Genomic DNA, 13,906 nt, shown 5'->3' with positions numbered 1-13,906 from the left:
TTTTGAATATGTCTTGTTATGATATGAATCTATATTCTGTATGTAAATTGAAAATTCAATGAACAGATTTGAACTAAACTTCCGTATCAAAGAATCTAGTGCCTGCTATTCTTTGACTTTAAATGGAACTGGAAGATGCTGAAAAACATAAAGCCATTTTGGGAGGACCATTTTAAACAAATGTATGCGCCCTGCCAACGAGAGTGGCAATTCTTGCTATGCTTGTAACTTAGCACAAGACACCTCCATTAATGTGGACATATTAAGCTCATAAATACCTTGAAGATCCAAGGTAATTTGTATTCTCAGATAACTAAGGGAGCTCTCCTCTGCTTTCAAAAGAAATGTTTCTTGACATTGAGTTAAAATGGAATGTGGGAATGGCAAGGTTTCTAATTTTTCAATGTTCAGATTAAACCCAGAAAAAGACCCAAATTTTTTAAATAGCATCATCAGTAAGTTAAAGGACCGGACCGGATCTGTTAGAAAAGCCAAAAGGTTGTCCGCATATGCTGCATATTTGAATATCGTTCCTCCCAACGCGTTCCCTTTGATAAGCGACGAAGCTTGAATGCTTATCAGTAGAGGCTCCAAAGCTAATAAAAATAAAAGGAGGGATAGAAGGCATCCCTGTTGTGTGCCTCTAGTAATAGGGAATCTCTCTGATTGTGTTCCATTGGCTAATATCACTGACTCCGGGGAAGCATAGAGTAGATGGATAGCCTGCAAAAAAAATACCATCAAAGCCCATAGAAGTTAAAATATAAAACAGTATCACTTCTCTACCCTGTCAAACACTTTTTCAGCGTCAAAACTAACTACTAGAAAGGGCTGACTTCTGCGCTGTTTTACGAATCCTACCTGGCTTGGGCCTATAAGGGAAGGCAGTACCTCAGCCAGACGATCTGCCAAAATCTTAGATAGCAATTTCTGATCAACATTTAGTAATGAGATTGGTCTATAAGAGGAAGGAGACAACAAATCCTGGCCCGATTTGTGTATTATCGTGATATGTGCTAGATTAGTATATGATGGAAAACTGCCCTGGCTAATTAAGGCATTGAACGTAGAGCACAAGGGATCTACAATCAAATCCTGAAGTGTTTTAAAAAATTCAGAACTGTATCCATCTGGACCCGGGGCCTTGAACCTTTTAGCTGGTTGTACACTCGCTGTAATTTCTGCACATGTAATCGAATTATTTAACTGTTGGGACAGTTCCTGCGTTAACTTGGGAAGATGTAACATGTCACAAAAAGTTTTGCAACTCGATTCATTCCAGCTGTCTGAGGAGTATAACTTAGTATAGTAGTTTTTAAAACAGCGTAAAATCCCCTCAGTGGAAGTAGACTACCTAAATCAGTTCTTATCGATGAAATATATTTAGAACCTTTGCTAGTTCTATATAAATTAGCCATCCGCTTCCTTGTTTTATTTCCGTATCTATATTCCGTATTTTTCGCTCCATAAGACGCACCTACCATAAGAAGCACCTAGGATTCAGAGGGGGAACATTTTTAAAAAGAAATGGTGTGCTAAACTGGCTCTATTCCCGGGCGTCTGTGCGTCTTATGGAGCAAATTAGGGATGTGCATACAATTTTTTTGTCCCAGTTTCTTTTTCGGGTCTGGGGAGGGCCATTTCAGTCTACTCCCCAGATCAGAAAACTTTTATTGTTCTCTTTTGTGGAAAAAAAAATTAAAAACAAAACCCTACCCCAACCCTTCAAATGTAATTAACTACAGCCCTCCACCCTCCTGACCCACCCCCAAGACTTGCCAAAAGTCCCTGGTGGTCCAGCGGAGGTCCTGGTAGTTGAAGTTGGTAATATAATAAGCTTTTGGAAGTTCTCTGATGTAGAAGGGAGTTCAACATTACCTGAATTGCCACATATGCTTCTTTATTACATGGAGTGTTTGCACGTCCTGCCTTCCGCAATTGTGATTCTAATTGTAACACCTGTTTATCAAGGGCTCACCTCCTTTGAGAGACATAGCTTATTGACATGTGGCGTATACTTCACCCCTTTGAAAAAGATTTCATCCACTTGTCAAGGGCTCATTCTATGTTCTCTAGGTTGGATTATTTTTTAATTAGTCATGACCTTTTCTCCAAGACAATTAAGGCTCAGATTGAAGAAATTGTGATCTCTGATCATGCTCTGAATGGAGTAAATTTTGCCTATCCCTCAGAAGGTCACTTATATAAAAATTGGAGATACCCTTGTTATATAGCTAATGATACATCTTTTCAGGAGTACTTGCGACTCAAGTGGAAGGAATATGTACTCTATAACAAAGAACGCCTGTCAAATCCGATTTTGTTTTGGTATACAGCTAAATCTGTGCTGCGTGGAGATATAATTGCATGTAACGTATCTTCTATAAAAGAGATACCTTTGGGGTATGATAACTTTTCTAGTTTGCCTGGATGAGATTTGTCTAGAAGAGGGTCTTTGACCAAGTTAAAATCTCCCCCCAACAATAATCCCTTCCCCACATAAAGGAGTAAGTGGACATACAACTTCTTAAAAAATGTTTGATTGTATTCATTAGGAGCATATATATTACATAGAGTTAACGGTTTGTTATATAAAGAAGCGATAATCAAATACCTCCCATTAGGATCTCTAATTTCCTTCTGGACCATAAGAAGAATATTTTTATGGACCAGGATGGCTACATCAGCTGATTTCCTGGAAGCTGAGGAATAATACACCTTCCCTACCCAATCTCTCTTGAGCTTAATGTGTTCCACATCTGTAAGATGCGTCTCTTGTAAAAGGGTAATAGATGTTGAGTGCTTTTTTTTAAGTAAGAATTTTTGCATGTTTGGTTACAGAATGAATGGCACAGACATTCCAGCTATACACAGTAACAGGCAGAGCCGACGCTATCTTTTGGCTCATGATGGTCTAACTGGAATGAAATAAAAAAGCTAAGTAACGAATAGGTCTTCAAAAAAGAGGAAATCTGCCCAGTTCAGATACTCCCCATAGTCAGTACCAACAAAAGCAAAATAGCGTGACCCCCGAACAGCCACTTTAAAACCACCCCTAACTCTCCCCTCCCTCCCTTAACAAAGCTTTCCCATTAACCCCCATCTGCCACTTTGGAGATCACTAAGAGCACCCAAACACCCTATCTCCCCACCCCCATCCCACTCATAAAGAAAACAATACTAAAAATAAGCAACATTCAGAGTGCAGCACATAGAACTAATAGTAAAAAAGGAACCAGTTTAGATAACTGATTCTGGCCTCTCAGGCATCATAGGGACTTCCCACACAACATCATAAGTGGTCTCCTTCATGTTGTGTCCATGGCAGGTGAGGACGCAGCAGAGCGCTGTGCAAACCATTCCTGAGCAAAGAATTGAGTAAACCAATGCACCCCATTCAGGGTTAGTACCCGCAATTTCGCTGGGTATAAAAGCATGGGTCACAGACCTAAATTATGTAGTTGGGTGCAAACAGGAGCAAAGGTTCTACGAAGAGCCGCCAGTTCTGCGGAAGTCTGAAAAAACTAAAATCTTCTGGTCTTCATACTTCAGCTGTTTCCCAGAGTGCAGAGCTTAGAGAATTTCCATCTTATGAAGAAAATTTAAAAATTTTGCAATGACGACACGCGGTCAAGTTGTTTCAGCTTTCTTCGGCCCTAAGTGGTATGCACGTGCTATGCGCACTAGGCCATGCCGTTCGGTAAGATTCAATTCTTTTATTAGCCAAGATTCCAAAAAAGTGGCTAATTCTTGATCTTTGAGTGTTTCAGGTAAGCCTATAAAACAAAGATTGTCTTGCCTTGAGCAATTTTCCTTATCATCAATCTTTTCGGCTTGTTTCCGAATTGTAGTCTGCAAAGCTGTGATATCTCCACACATGTTAGAGAAGCCATCTTGGTTAGCAGATACTCTTTGCTCAATCTAGGCGAAACGCTGCTCAAAACCCGACACGGTCATGGAGACTTCCTTGATTTTATCGAAAAGTTTCTGGAATTCAGGTTCAAGCGCTTTCACAACTGCTGATTGCAAATCTGTTAACATCTAGGTAGATAAGGTGAAAGCGCACTCGAGGCCTTGGTGCTTTCTGCCATTATGGGCTCTGGCATCTTCCCTCTGTCCCAATCTTTGTCCTTTTTTGCAAATTTGGTAGTCATGGCATTAAAATAGCGTCTTCTCAGAAGTCTCTATGTGCTGATGGAGAGAAATATAGCAGCTTACAGCATCCAAAAGTGGGGATGGGGTGATAATAAGGGAGCTGAAGAGTCCGAGGAGATCACATCCTATCCCCTTCACTCTTTTTTATTTTTTCAAAGAAACAGGCATCAGCAAAACAGAGGGAATAAAATTAAATACCTCCCTGCTTCTGGCTGGAAGAAGATGATCATTAGGGGTGGCAAGGACTCAGAGGGGGCGAGGGAACCAGGACCCCCAGCTGTCACAACCCCTTCAGATAAGGGCCGAGCTAGGACAAGGATAACCAACCCCCCCACTCGCCCAGCTCTACCCGAGGGATGGCCCACGAAGGAACTTAACACCTCAGGGAGCCATCCTCTAGGAATCTTCCTTCTTCTTCCTGATTCTCCTTCTTTTTCTCCCTAGGACTGCAGACTGCAGGCTTGCACCTCTACCATCTGCTTGAGACAGAGAAATACTGAGGGACTGCAGGTGGCATTCTCAGATATGTAGCAGTGCCTCAAAGCTTTTGTTCTCTGCCTCCATCTGCTGGTAGGGATGCAAAACCCACATGTCTGGACTGATCTGGAGTACGAACAGGAACGCATTTTGCTTATTCTTCCTAGTGCTTGCCAACTTTTACATGCGTATGTAGGCAGATTTTTAAAACATGCTTGCATGAGGGATAACCCAGTTTTTCCAATTAGTCCACCAGTTTGCCCAGTTAATATCGAGGTCTTCAAGACCCCTCTGGTTTTTCATCCTGCATGCCCCCCAGTTGACCCAGACCCCTCACCCTGTCCTATAAGTCCTAAAATTCGAGATCTACAGACTTGCTCCTAATCTGGAGCAGCAGTAAAGTTATGTGGATAACAAGATGACTACATCCTGAATTCTGGCCTTTCTGCATAGACTAACCTGCATCTGACGGACCTCTGCCCTCATTGCTCGGATCTCACCATGTCCAACGCTTGAGTCCACAGCATAGCGCATCTCCCGGGCCAGCTGGATCTTCTTCTCCCACAGCATGATTTGATGTCTGTAGTGTACAGAATGGAAAAGGGAGAAAATTTCTCTGCCACACATGCAGCTGTGTCATCCCACCATTGCTCTGCTCTGAGCTGAGACAGGGCAGTACTATAATGTGGATAAATCAGGCGCAATGTTTCTCTGGCAGTTTGCATGCATGAGCAAAGGAGTTTGCACTCACTCTGCCTCCACGAGATTGCTCAGCATTCGTTCCTTCTCCTCCTGCAAACCATCTCGTTTCTCTTGCATTTCAATCGATTCTTTCTCTGCAGCCTGTATATGAGAAAGATACGAGGTATGTTATGGATGAAATGATGATGCTTCCAACAAGGAAGAAACTAAACATTTAAAAAGAGACAGAAACACAAAACGTGAAATGTAGTAAATCATTGATGATCTGCTGCTCCCTGGCTGTGCATGGTTCCATTAGTGGCAAAGGATTCATATAAAGTTACAAGCAAATACATCACAGGCAGACTAGCCAAAACGGAAAATATGCAAATTTAATAGCCTTATCCAGACATCCGACATTGGCTTTATTCAGTTTAATCTTCTTCAGAAGATCTTTCTTATAAAATTACATTTTATTCTGATATTGTATTAATAAAGGAAAATTGGTTCTTACCTGCTAATTTTCATTTCTGTAGTACCACAGATCAGTCAAGATTCCTGGATTTTGCCTCCCCTCCAGCAGATGGAGACAGAGAAAGTTTTACTGACAATGACACTAAACCCAAGGTGTCACCTGCAGTCCCTCAGTATTAATCTGTACCCAAGCCAGAAATGAAAAAAATAAGACCAACAACTTTAATAACTAACCCCCTTGAACGAGCAGAGGGAAGAGGAAAACTTGATCTGAAAACCATGCCCACACAAAAATCTTGTGTAGGACTAACAAAAACCTGTGCCATTCTTCAGAGTAATTACACAAAAGCTGATTGAATAGACTCTCCAAATCTCCCTTTCCTCCAGTGGGCGGAACTCTGGACTGATCCGTGGTACTACAACAATGAAAATTAGCAGGTAAGAACTAATTTTCCTTTCCCTGTACATACCCAGATCAGTCTAGACTCCTGGGATGTACCAAAGCTTCCCTAAACAGAGTGTCCTGCTTGAAGCACACTTTCACCAAAGTTCATGGCCTCTGGTGCCTGGACATCTAAACGATAATGCTTGGTGAAAGTTTGCAACGACTTCCAAGTAGCCACTCTACAGATCTCCTGCAGCGAAACTTGCTGACACTCGGTCCAGGAGGCCGCCTGAGAACAGGTACAATGCGCCTGAAGCCCCTCCAGAACAGGGCAACCCTGACATATATACGCAGAGCTAATTGCTTCTTTCAAACATCTTGCAATTGGCAATAAGGCACTTGAAGCCTTATGACCCTTTTTGGGACCACACCAGAGTACAAAAAGACGATCTGACAAACAGAAGCTGTTCTTAACTTCCAGGTACCGCAACAAAGCGCACCACATCTAACCGTCGTAACTCCTTAGCTTGAGGAGACATGGGACTCCGATTCGGGAAGGACGGGAGTTCTACTGACTGGTTTAAGAAGTATGACGATACCACCTTTGGCAGAAAGGACGGAACTGTTCTCAAGGACACACCTTCTCCAAAATCCTCAAAAAGGGCTCGCTGCACGACAGTGCCTGAAGTTCAGAGATTCGGCGTGCTGAACAGATTGCCACCAAGAAAACCAACTTCAATGTGAGATCCTTCATAGTCACTCAATGTAGATGTTGAAACAGAGGCGCGCACATGCCCCTTAGGACCACATTAAGACTCCAGGAAGACGCCAAAAAAAAAGGATCATATCACCCCTATCCTCCAGCATCTCCATTGGCTCCCTATTAAATACAGGATTCAGTTCAAAACCAGCATGATGATACATAAGGCCCTTCATAGCATCTCTCCTCTCAACCTAACCTTCCAGCTCCAGCTACACACTTCCAAAAAACCAACTAGAAGGGCATACCAGAACAGACTGATCACCCAACCTGCAAAATCCTCCCTGAGGAAACGCGCACTATCCACAGCGGGCCCATCACTCTGGAACTCGCTACCACCAGACCTTCGCCTTGAACCTTGCCATACTACGTTTAAAAAGAAACTTAAGACTTGGCTCTTTATACAAGCATTCCCAGAGAGCTAAGAGCAAGAGCAGGAAGAACGACAACCTCAAACCAATCACTGTTCCCCACTGACCCCCTCCCCACTGATCCCCTCCCCACTGCCTCCCCTCTGCCCCCCTCCCCCACTGCATACAAGTCCCTGAAGAATTCATTTACTGAAATTTAACTTATTAGATATTTTCTGTTCACTTGAGTTGCACGATCGCCCTGCTGTGCCTTCATGCCGTTGTTCTGTTTACAGCAATAATGTTATTACTAACTGTTACTGCTTGTTTTTAATTTGTTTTCTAATGGTTTGAATTGTTCTATATGTTCCATGTAAACCGCCATCCAGGCGATAGTTAATCAGTTCCTTGTAAACCGGAGTGATAGGTATATTATACAGGAACTTCCGGTATATAAAAGCCAAAAATAAATAAATAAATAAGTCTTCCTAGATTGCAAAAGGGTAGCGATGACTCCTTCTGAATAACCTTTCTCTCTCAAACGTTGCCTCTCAAAAGTCAAGCCGCTAGACAAAAGCAATCTGCCTGGTTGAAACAAACGGGACCTTGGTGCAGAAGGTTTGGCAGATGAACTAGCCAAAGTGGTCTGTCCATTGCTAGGTTGACCAGATCCGCAAACCTCGGATGCCATGGCCTCTCCAGAGCAATGAAAAACACTCTATGCGTCTTACAATCTTGCCTACCAATGGCCATGGAGGAAACGCATACAGAAGGATGTCTGCTGGCTAAGGCAGAACCAGAGCATCCACCCCTCCACTCCTCTTTTTCTCTTTGCCAGCTGAAGAAACGCGGAGCCTTGGTATTGTGGAAGGTCACCATCAAGTTCACGCACGGCTCATCCCATCTCTGAAGGATGAGGCAGATTGCTTCCTCTGACAGCTCTCATTCTCTGGGGTCCAGCTGTTGTCAGCTCAAGAAGTCCGCTTGCATGTTGTCCATGCCTGCTATGTGGGAAGCTGCCAATTGCTCCAGTTGATGTTCTGCCAAGCAATCAAAGTCCGGGCTTCTTGAGCAACTGCTAGACTCTTGGTGCCCCCCTGTCGGTTGAAATATGCTACTGTAGTCGCATTGTCCGAGAAGATCCTTACCAGCCTTCCCCTCACCAGAGGTAGGAACGCTTGCAGGGCCAAGAAGATGACTGATGGACATCGAGGCTTCCTCTGCCAACCACCGACTGATTCTGACACACCGCTCTCCAGGCGGAGAGACTGGCATCGCTGGTGACTATTGTCCAGACCGGAATGTCCAGGTCTACACCCCGACGTAACGTGTCCGGGAGGAGCCTCCAGAAAAGACTGGATCAAGCACACTCCCAGAGTGGGAGAGGAAGCTGAAATTGCTCTGACAGTGGGTCCCAGTGAGACGGTAAAGCTGACTGTAGAGGCCTCATATGAGCAAACACCCTCGGAACCAGTTCCAATGTGGAAGCCATAGACCCGAGAACTTGTAAGTAATCCCAGACCTTGGGTACCTGCAATGTCTACAATCCACGAACTTGAGCTTGCAACTTGGAAATCCGCTCCTCACCCTCATCTCGAAACATGCCCCCAGGAATTTCAAACACTGGGAAAGGACAAGATGACTGTTGGACAGATTGACTATCCACCCCAACGACCGCAGGCGCCAGAGGACTAAGTCCACTGCCTACCGACAAATGGTTTCTGATTTCGCCATGATCAGCCAGTCATCTAAATAGGGGTGGACCAGAACCCTGACACTCTGGAGAGCTGCAACCACCATGACCATTACCTTGGTAAAGGTCCTGGGCATGGTAGCCAGACTGAAAGACAGGGCACAAAACTGAAAATGTTCTCCCAGAATCATGAATCTCAGATACCACTGATGATTTGGCCAAATCCCTATCAGGCCAATACAGAATGGGGCGCTCGGCCGAGTGAACCGTTTAGCTCCCATTTGATCACACATTTTACACACGCTATTATTACCCCTTATACTGTAAGGGGTAATAGCGCGTGGAAAACATGCAGCTAACCCCCCCCCCCTGAAACTAATAGCGCTCATCACATGCAAATGCATGTTGATGAGCCTATTAGTTATCCCCGAGGGTTTTACTCTCAGAAATTAAAGTCTGCTCAAAGGCAGGCGTTAATCACGGACAACACCGGGAAAGTGTACAGAAAAGCAGAAAAAAATGCTTTTCTGTATACCCTCTGACTTAATATCATAGCGATATTAAGTTAGAGGTCCCAAAAATTAAAAAAAAAACCAAAAAACTGTCTGCTGGTCCGCGGGTTGGAAAACGAACACTCAATTTTGGCGGCGTCCATTTTCCAAACCCGTGGCTGTCAGCGGGTTTGACAACCGACGCCAGTAAAATTATGCATCGGTTGTCGGACCCACTGACAGAAGCCGCTTCCGCTAATAAGGAGGCACTAGGGACGCGCTAGTGTCCCTAGCGCCTCCTTATTAGTGCGGGCCCTAATTTAAATAGATTTTCATGCGCCCAAGAGAGGTGTCTGTGCACGTGTTGGGAGAGCGGGCGCTCAACATGGAGCACCGGCTCGCCTGCGGAGTTTTTTTAATCAGCCTGTATGTGCAGATATGCCTATGTTAAGTCCAGAGACGCTGGGTACTCCCCCTTGTGCACTGAGGCAATTACCGACCTCAGGGTTTCCATTCGGAACAGAGGAACCTTCAGGGCCATGTTCACCTTTTTTTAAATCGAGGATCGGACGTAATGTGCCCTCCTTTTTGGGAACTATGAAATAAATGGAATAACGACCTGTGCCCAGCTCCTCTAGGGGGACAGGAACGATGGCTCTCAGCTTGCACAGGTGACACACAGTATCTTGGCCTGCCAGTTTCTTTTCTTTGTAAGTGCACAGGAAGACAAAAAATGATCTTTTAGCAGCTGAGCAAATTCTAAAGCGTAACCTTGCCTTATCTTGTTTAAGACCCACTTTTTGGACGTGATGTTGGTCCACTCCTCGTAGAACAGAGCCACTCCTCGGTTCCCCAATCACAGAAACCGAAGAGTGGACCAGCCTCGCATCCTTGGGCTGATTTGGCTCCCCCTCCACCCTGAGAGGAGCCATCCCTGTCAGATCTATGTCCCTGAATGGACTGGTTCCAGGACGGCTGTCTTATCGAAATCTGCCTCTGTGTACTACCAGACGCTCTAGATGGCTGAAAACATCAACTCCCTGTAAAGCGGACATGAGACAGAAAGGGACTTTTCCCTTTCAGCTTACTTCAGGCAATTTGTGGACCTTATTCTCACCGAGACTTGATCATCTCCTCCAAGTTCTTGCCAAAGAGCAGCTTCCCTTTAAAAGGTAAGACTCTCAACTGAGACTTGGACGAAACTTCTGCCAACCAATTCTGCAACCAGAGGAGCCACCAGGCCGAGCCGCTGATACCATTGTCCTGGAGGAGGTCATGAGATCATATAAAGCATCCACACTGTAAGCCACAATGACTTCCAGCCGCTCCTCCTGATGGGCCTCAGATGCAGATAAGGACCTATCCGACTGCAACTGCTGTACCCAGCACAAGCCTGCCTTCAACATAAAACTGCTATACATAGCAGCCTAAATTTTCTTGAGGTGCACCTCCAACTTCCTATCCTGAAAATTCTTCAGAGCTATAGACCCGGTAATTGGAATTGTCGTCTTCTTAGTGACCGCTGAAACAGATGCATCAACCTTTGGGACCTTCAAAGGTTCCAGCATATCCTCAGGCAAAGGATATAGTTTATTCATAGCTCTGCTGACCTTTAGGCTGGTATCAGGAGTATCCCACTCCCTGAACAGTAACACGCTGATGGACTTGTGGAATGGAAAGGATCTCTCTGGCCGCCTGAGGCCAACCACGATTGGGTCTATTGATCCCAATTTGGAGTCCTCCCGCAGAACGTCTATACTGAGTTCCTCCAGGACCGCCGGTATCAGGGGACCCAGCTCCTCCTTGTGAAACAAGCGTATCACTTTCAGGTTATCGCCATCGACGGAAGGGACCTTCGAAAAGCCTGAATATGGATCCTGATCCGTCAAACCCAGATCCGATCCCAGAGGGTCCTTCACTGGGCGGTCATCAGCTCCTGAAACATTGGAGGAGCTGTCTGTGGTGGGCGGCAGCACCATAGTCCTCAGGAGCTGCCTGACCCTCGTGGCCCTCTCTTCCCCAAGGGCCTAAATCTCTAGGTTGGTGTCAAGATGGCCCCCTTTCCCGACTTGCACTGTGCGGACCTCCGAGCCTTATAGGCTTTGTGCAACAGCACAAAATCTGAAGAGAAAGAAGAAGAAAAGGAAGCATCAGAGACGTCCCCAGAGCCCTCCTCACTTGCTGAAGGGGTCCCATTGGTGCCTTGACCTCCCCCGAAGGCCACCACCACTGGAGATAACAGAGGAGGAGAATCCCCCTCCCCCTCCGCAGCCTGCGTGGCCGGCCTGAACTTAGGAAAATGGGTGCTGTTCTCGCCCTTATCGATAAGGGACCGTCGGCGGGCTGCCACGCCGGAGAGAGCCTCCCAGGCTCGTGGCGCCTGGCCAACTTCACTGTTGCCATACTCCCTGAAGTGCCCTCCCTACCAGAGAGGCACCAGAGCATTTACCGTCATGCGAGAGATGTGCGCACATACCCACAGGCAGCACAGGCCGTGGCATGAACTCCTACGCCAGTCAGAAAAACTCGAAAGCCTTTGGAGGAACAGGAAGAAAGACCAAGCCGCTCGAACAATTAAGAAGCAGGGTCAGGTCAACAGTGAGCCATCCCACGGCCGCCCCCGACTGCACAAGCTGCCTGTCCGGACTTGAAACGTCCGGACAGGCAGCTTTTTTTTTTTTTCAATAAAAACTTTAACAAACAGAAAAGAAATAAGCACTTCCCTCAGAAAATGGTCACAGGCCCAGTCCGTCCTCCAAGGCGAGTGAAGCAGGGCCCCCGGTTTTTAGCCCTGTCCGGTACTCAATGAGTGAGCTTAAAAAAAGGGTCCCCGACCCCCTGCTCATCTGCCTTTTAAACCAGATGGGATGGTCCCACCAGGACCTAACAACTCCCTGGGAGGCTGAAATCCGTAGTCCAATCCTTTTCTCTTGGGTTTTTTTTTTTTTTTGCAACTCAGACTGCAGGCTTTGCACCTACACCATCTGCTGGAGACAGAGAAAGACTGAGGGACTGCAGGTGGCACCTTGGGTTAAGTGTCAGTAAAACTTCCTCTGTCTCCACCTGCTGGAGGGGAGGTTTATAATATAGCACAAGAGGAGGGCGGAGTGAACAACACACACATATAGAGAAATTACAACAAAAAAATGTGTGGCATAAAGTATACTGGCCCTTCGCATTCACAGAATTGTTCACTGTGTATTTTATTTCATGCACATTGTTCAGTGTGCATATGTAAAATAAATAATCTTTGTGATGTTACACTATCATTGTCCAGTATACTTTATGCCACACATTTTTTGTTGTAATATTTATAATATATACATAAATTTATGAGTTCAATATGCTTTCCTCACCTTTCCCCTTATACCTCCTTTATATATATAGTTTTCATTGTTCTTGCTATATTTTTTCTATTTTCTAAAACTTCACAATATTATAAATCTAACTCTTAAAGCTGGCATGCACAGTGTGGTGGGGTACTGTTCATTCTTCATGTACACACAAGTTTGACAGCTGCATGGAGTACACAAATAAAACCATAATGTGGAACATTGTAAGTTAAATTTTTGGAAATCTCTAAAGGGAGCAAGGAGTACTGGATTCCAGAAAGCCAGCATCTCGAGATCTCTCAGGCTCTCCTATTCCCAGTAACAAGAACTCCATTTCTTACACAATACAGTCATCGTTGCTAGGATTAGACCAAACCAAGCTGGGTTCAAGTCTGGGGGTCAAACCCAGTTCACAGTTCTGAACAGTCAATAGAACAAATCGGAGAATCCAAAAGAAGGCTCTAAAGAAATCAGTGGTGGTGCTTAATCACAGGACAGGTGAAGTGAATGCATGCCATGGGGGGGGCGCATGGTTTTCCTGCTCACAAAGCTGCAGTCAATGTTTATGCCAGGTCAGTTTCTGTCAGGGTCACAGGATCAAGCCTTAAAAAATAACGAACAGCACCTTTGACACTGTCTACTGTACTAGAAGATCCTGTTGCAGTGAAGGTTTTCTGGTGTGAGAGAGAGAAACAATCTGCTGCAGCCAGGGCCGGCGCGTCCATTAGGCGAACTTCGGCGGTCGCCTAGGGCGCCTTGTCGTAGGGGGCGCCGAAGAGCAGCCATGTGGTGCCGCAAGCGGGGCCTATCCCGCTCGCGGCAAACAGAAATAGAGACCATGTGCTGCTCTTCGGTGCACCCTATGGCTCGGCGCCCTGAGAAGCACACAGTCGGTGCCGAAACAGGTGGGGGGGGGGGGGGGGGTGCGACTGGGGAGGGGGCGGCAGCGCAAGAGTCACCTAGGGCGCCCAATACCCTTGCACCAGCCCTGGCTGCAACAGCAGACAAAAACATTCTAAGTAAAGAATGAAGCAGGTGATGGTGCTGATGAATTCAGTCAGAATCAGCTCTCTTAGCACTAATCCTTCACTGCTTTGTCACAAAAGAT

At 45.5% G+C, this 13,906-nt stretch overlaps 1 protein-coding gene across 2 annotated transcripts in view; it reads right to left on the bottom strand.

The window, feature by feature from the left end:
• CCDC40 (coiled-coil domain containing 40) overlaps window positions 1-13,906 on the bottom strand; it is a 131,964-nt gene that overhangs the window by 15,380 nt on the left and 102,678 nt on the right. For both annotated transcript variants that reach the window (XM_029599178.1, XM_029599179.1), the window contains exons 15-16: window positions 5,384-5,475; window positions 5,092-5,212 (exon numbers count right to left, since the gene is read on the bottom strand). In XM_029599178.1, the coding sequence (XP_029455038.1) occupies window positions 5,092-5,212; window positions 5,384-5,475 (213 nt within the window). The remainder of the gene's footprint in view (window positions 1-5,091; window positions 5,213-5,383; window positions 5,476-13,906) is intronic.

This window comes from Rhinatrema bivittatum, chromosome 4 (assembly GCF_901001135.1).
Source record: "Rhinatrema bivittatum chromosome 4, aRhiBiv1.1, whole genome shotgun sequence".
Classification (NCBI taxonomy): Eukaryota; Metazoa; Chordata; class Amphibia; order Gymnophiona; family Rhinatrematidae; genus Rhinatrema; species Rhinatrema bivittatum.
Note: the sequence above shows the minus strand (reverse complement) of the source record. Positions and strands in the feature narration are given on the sequence as shown.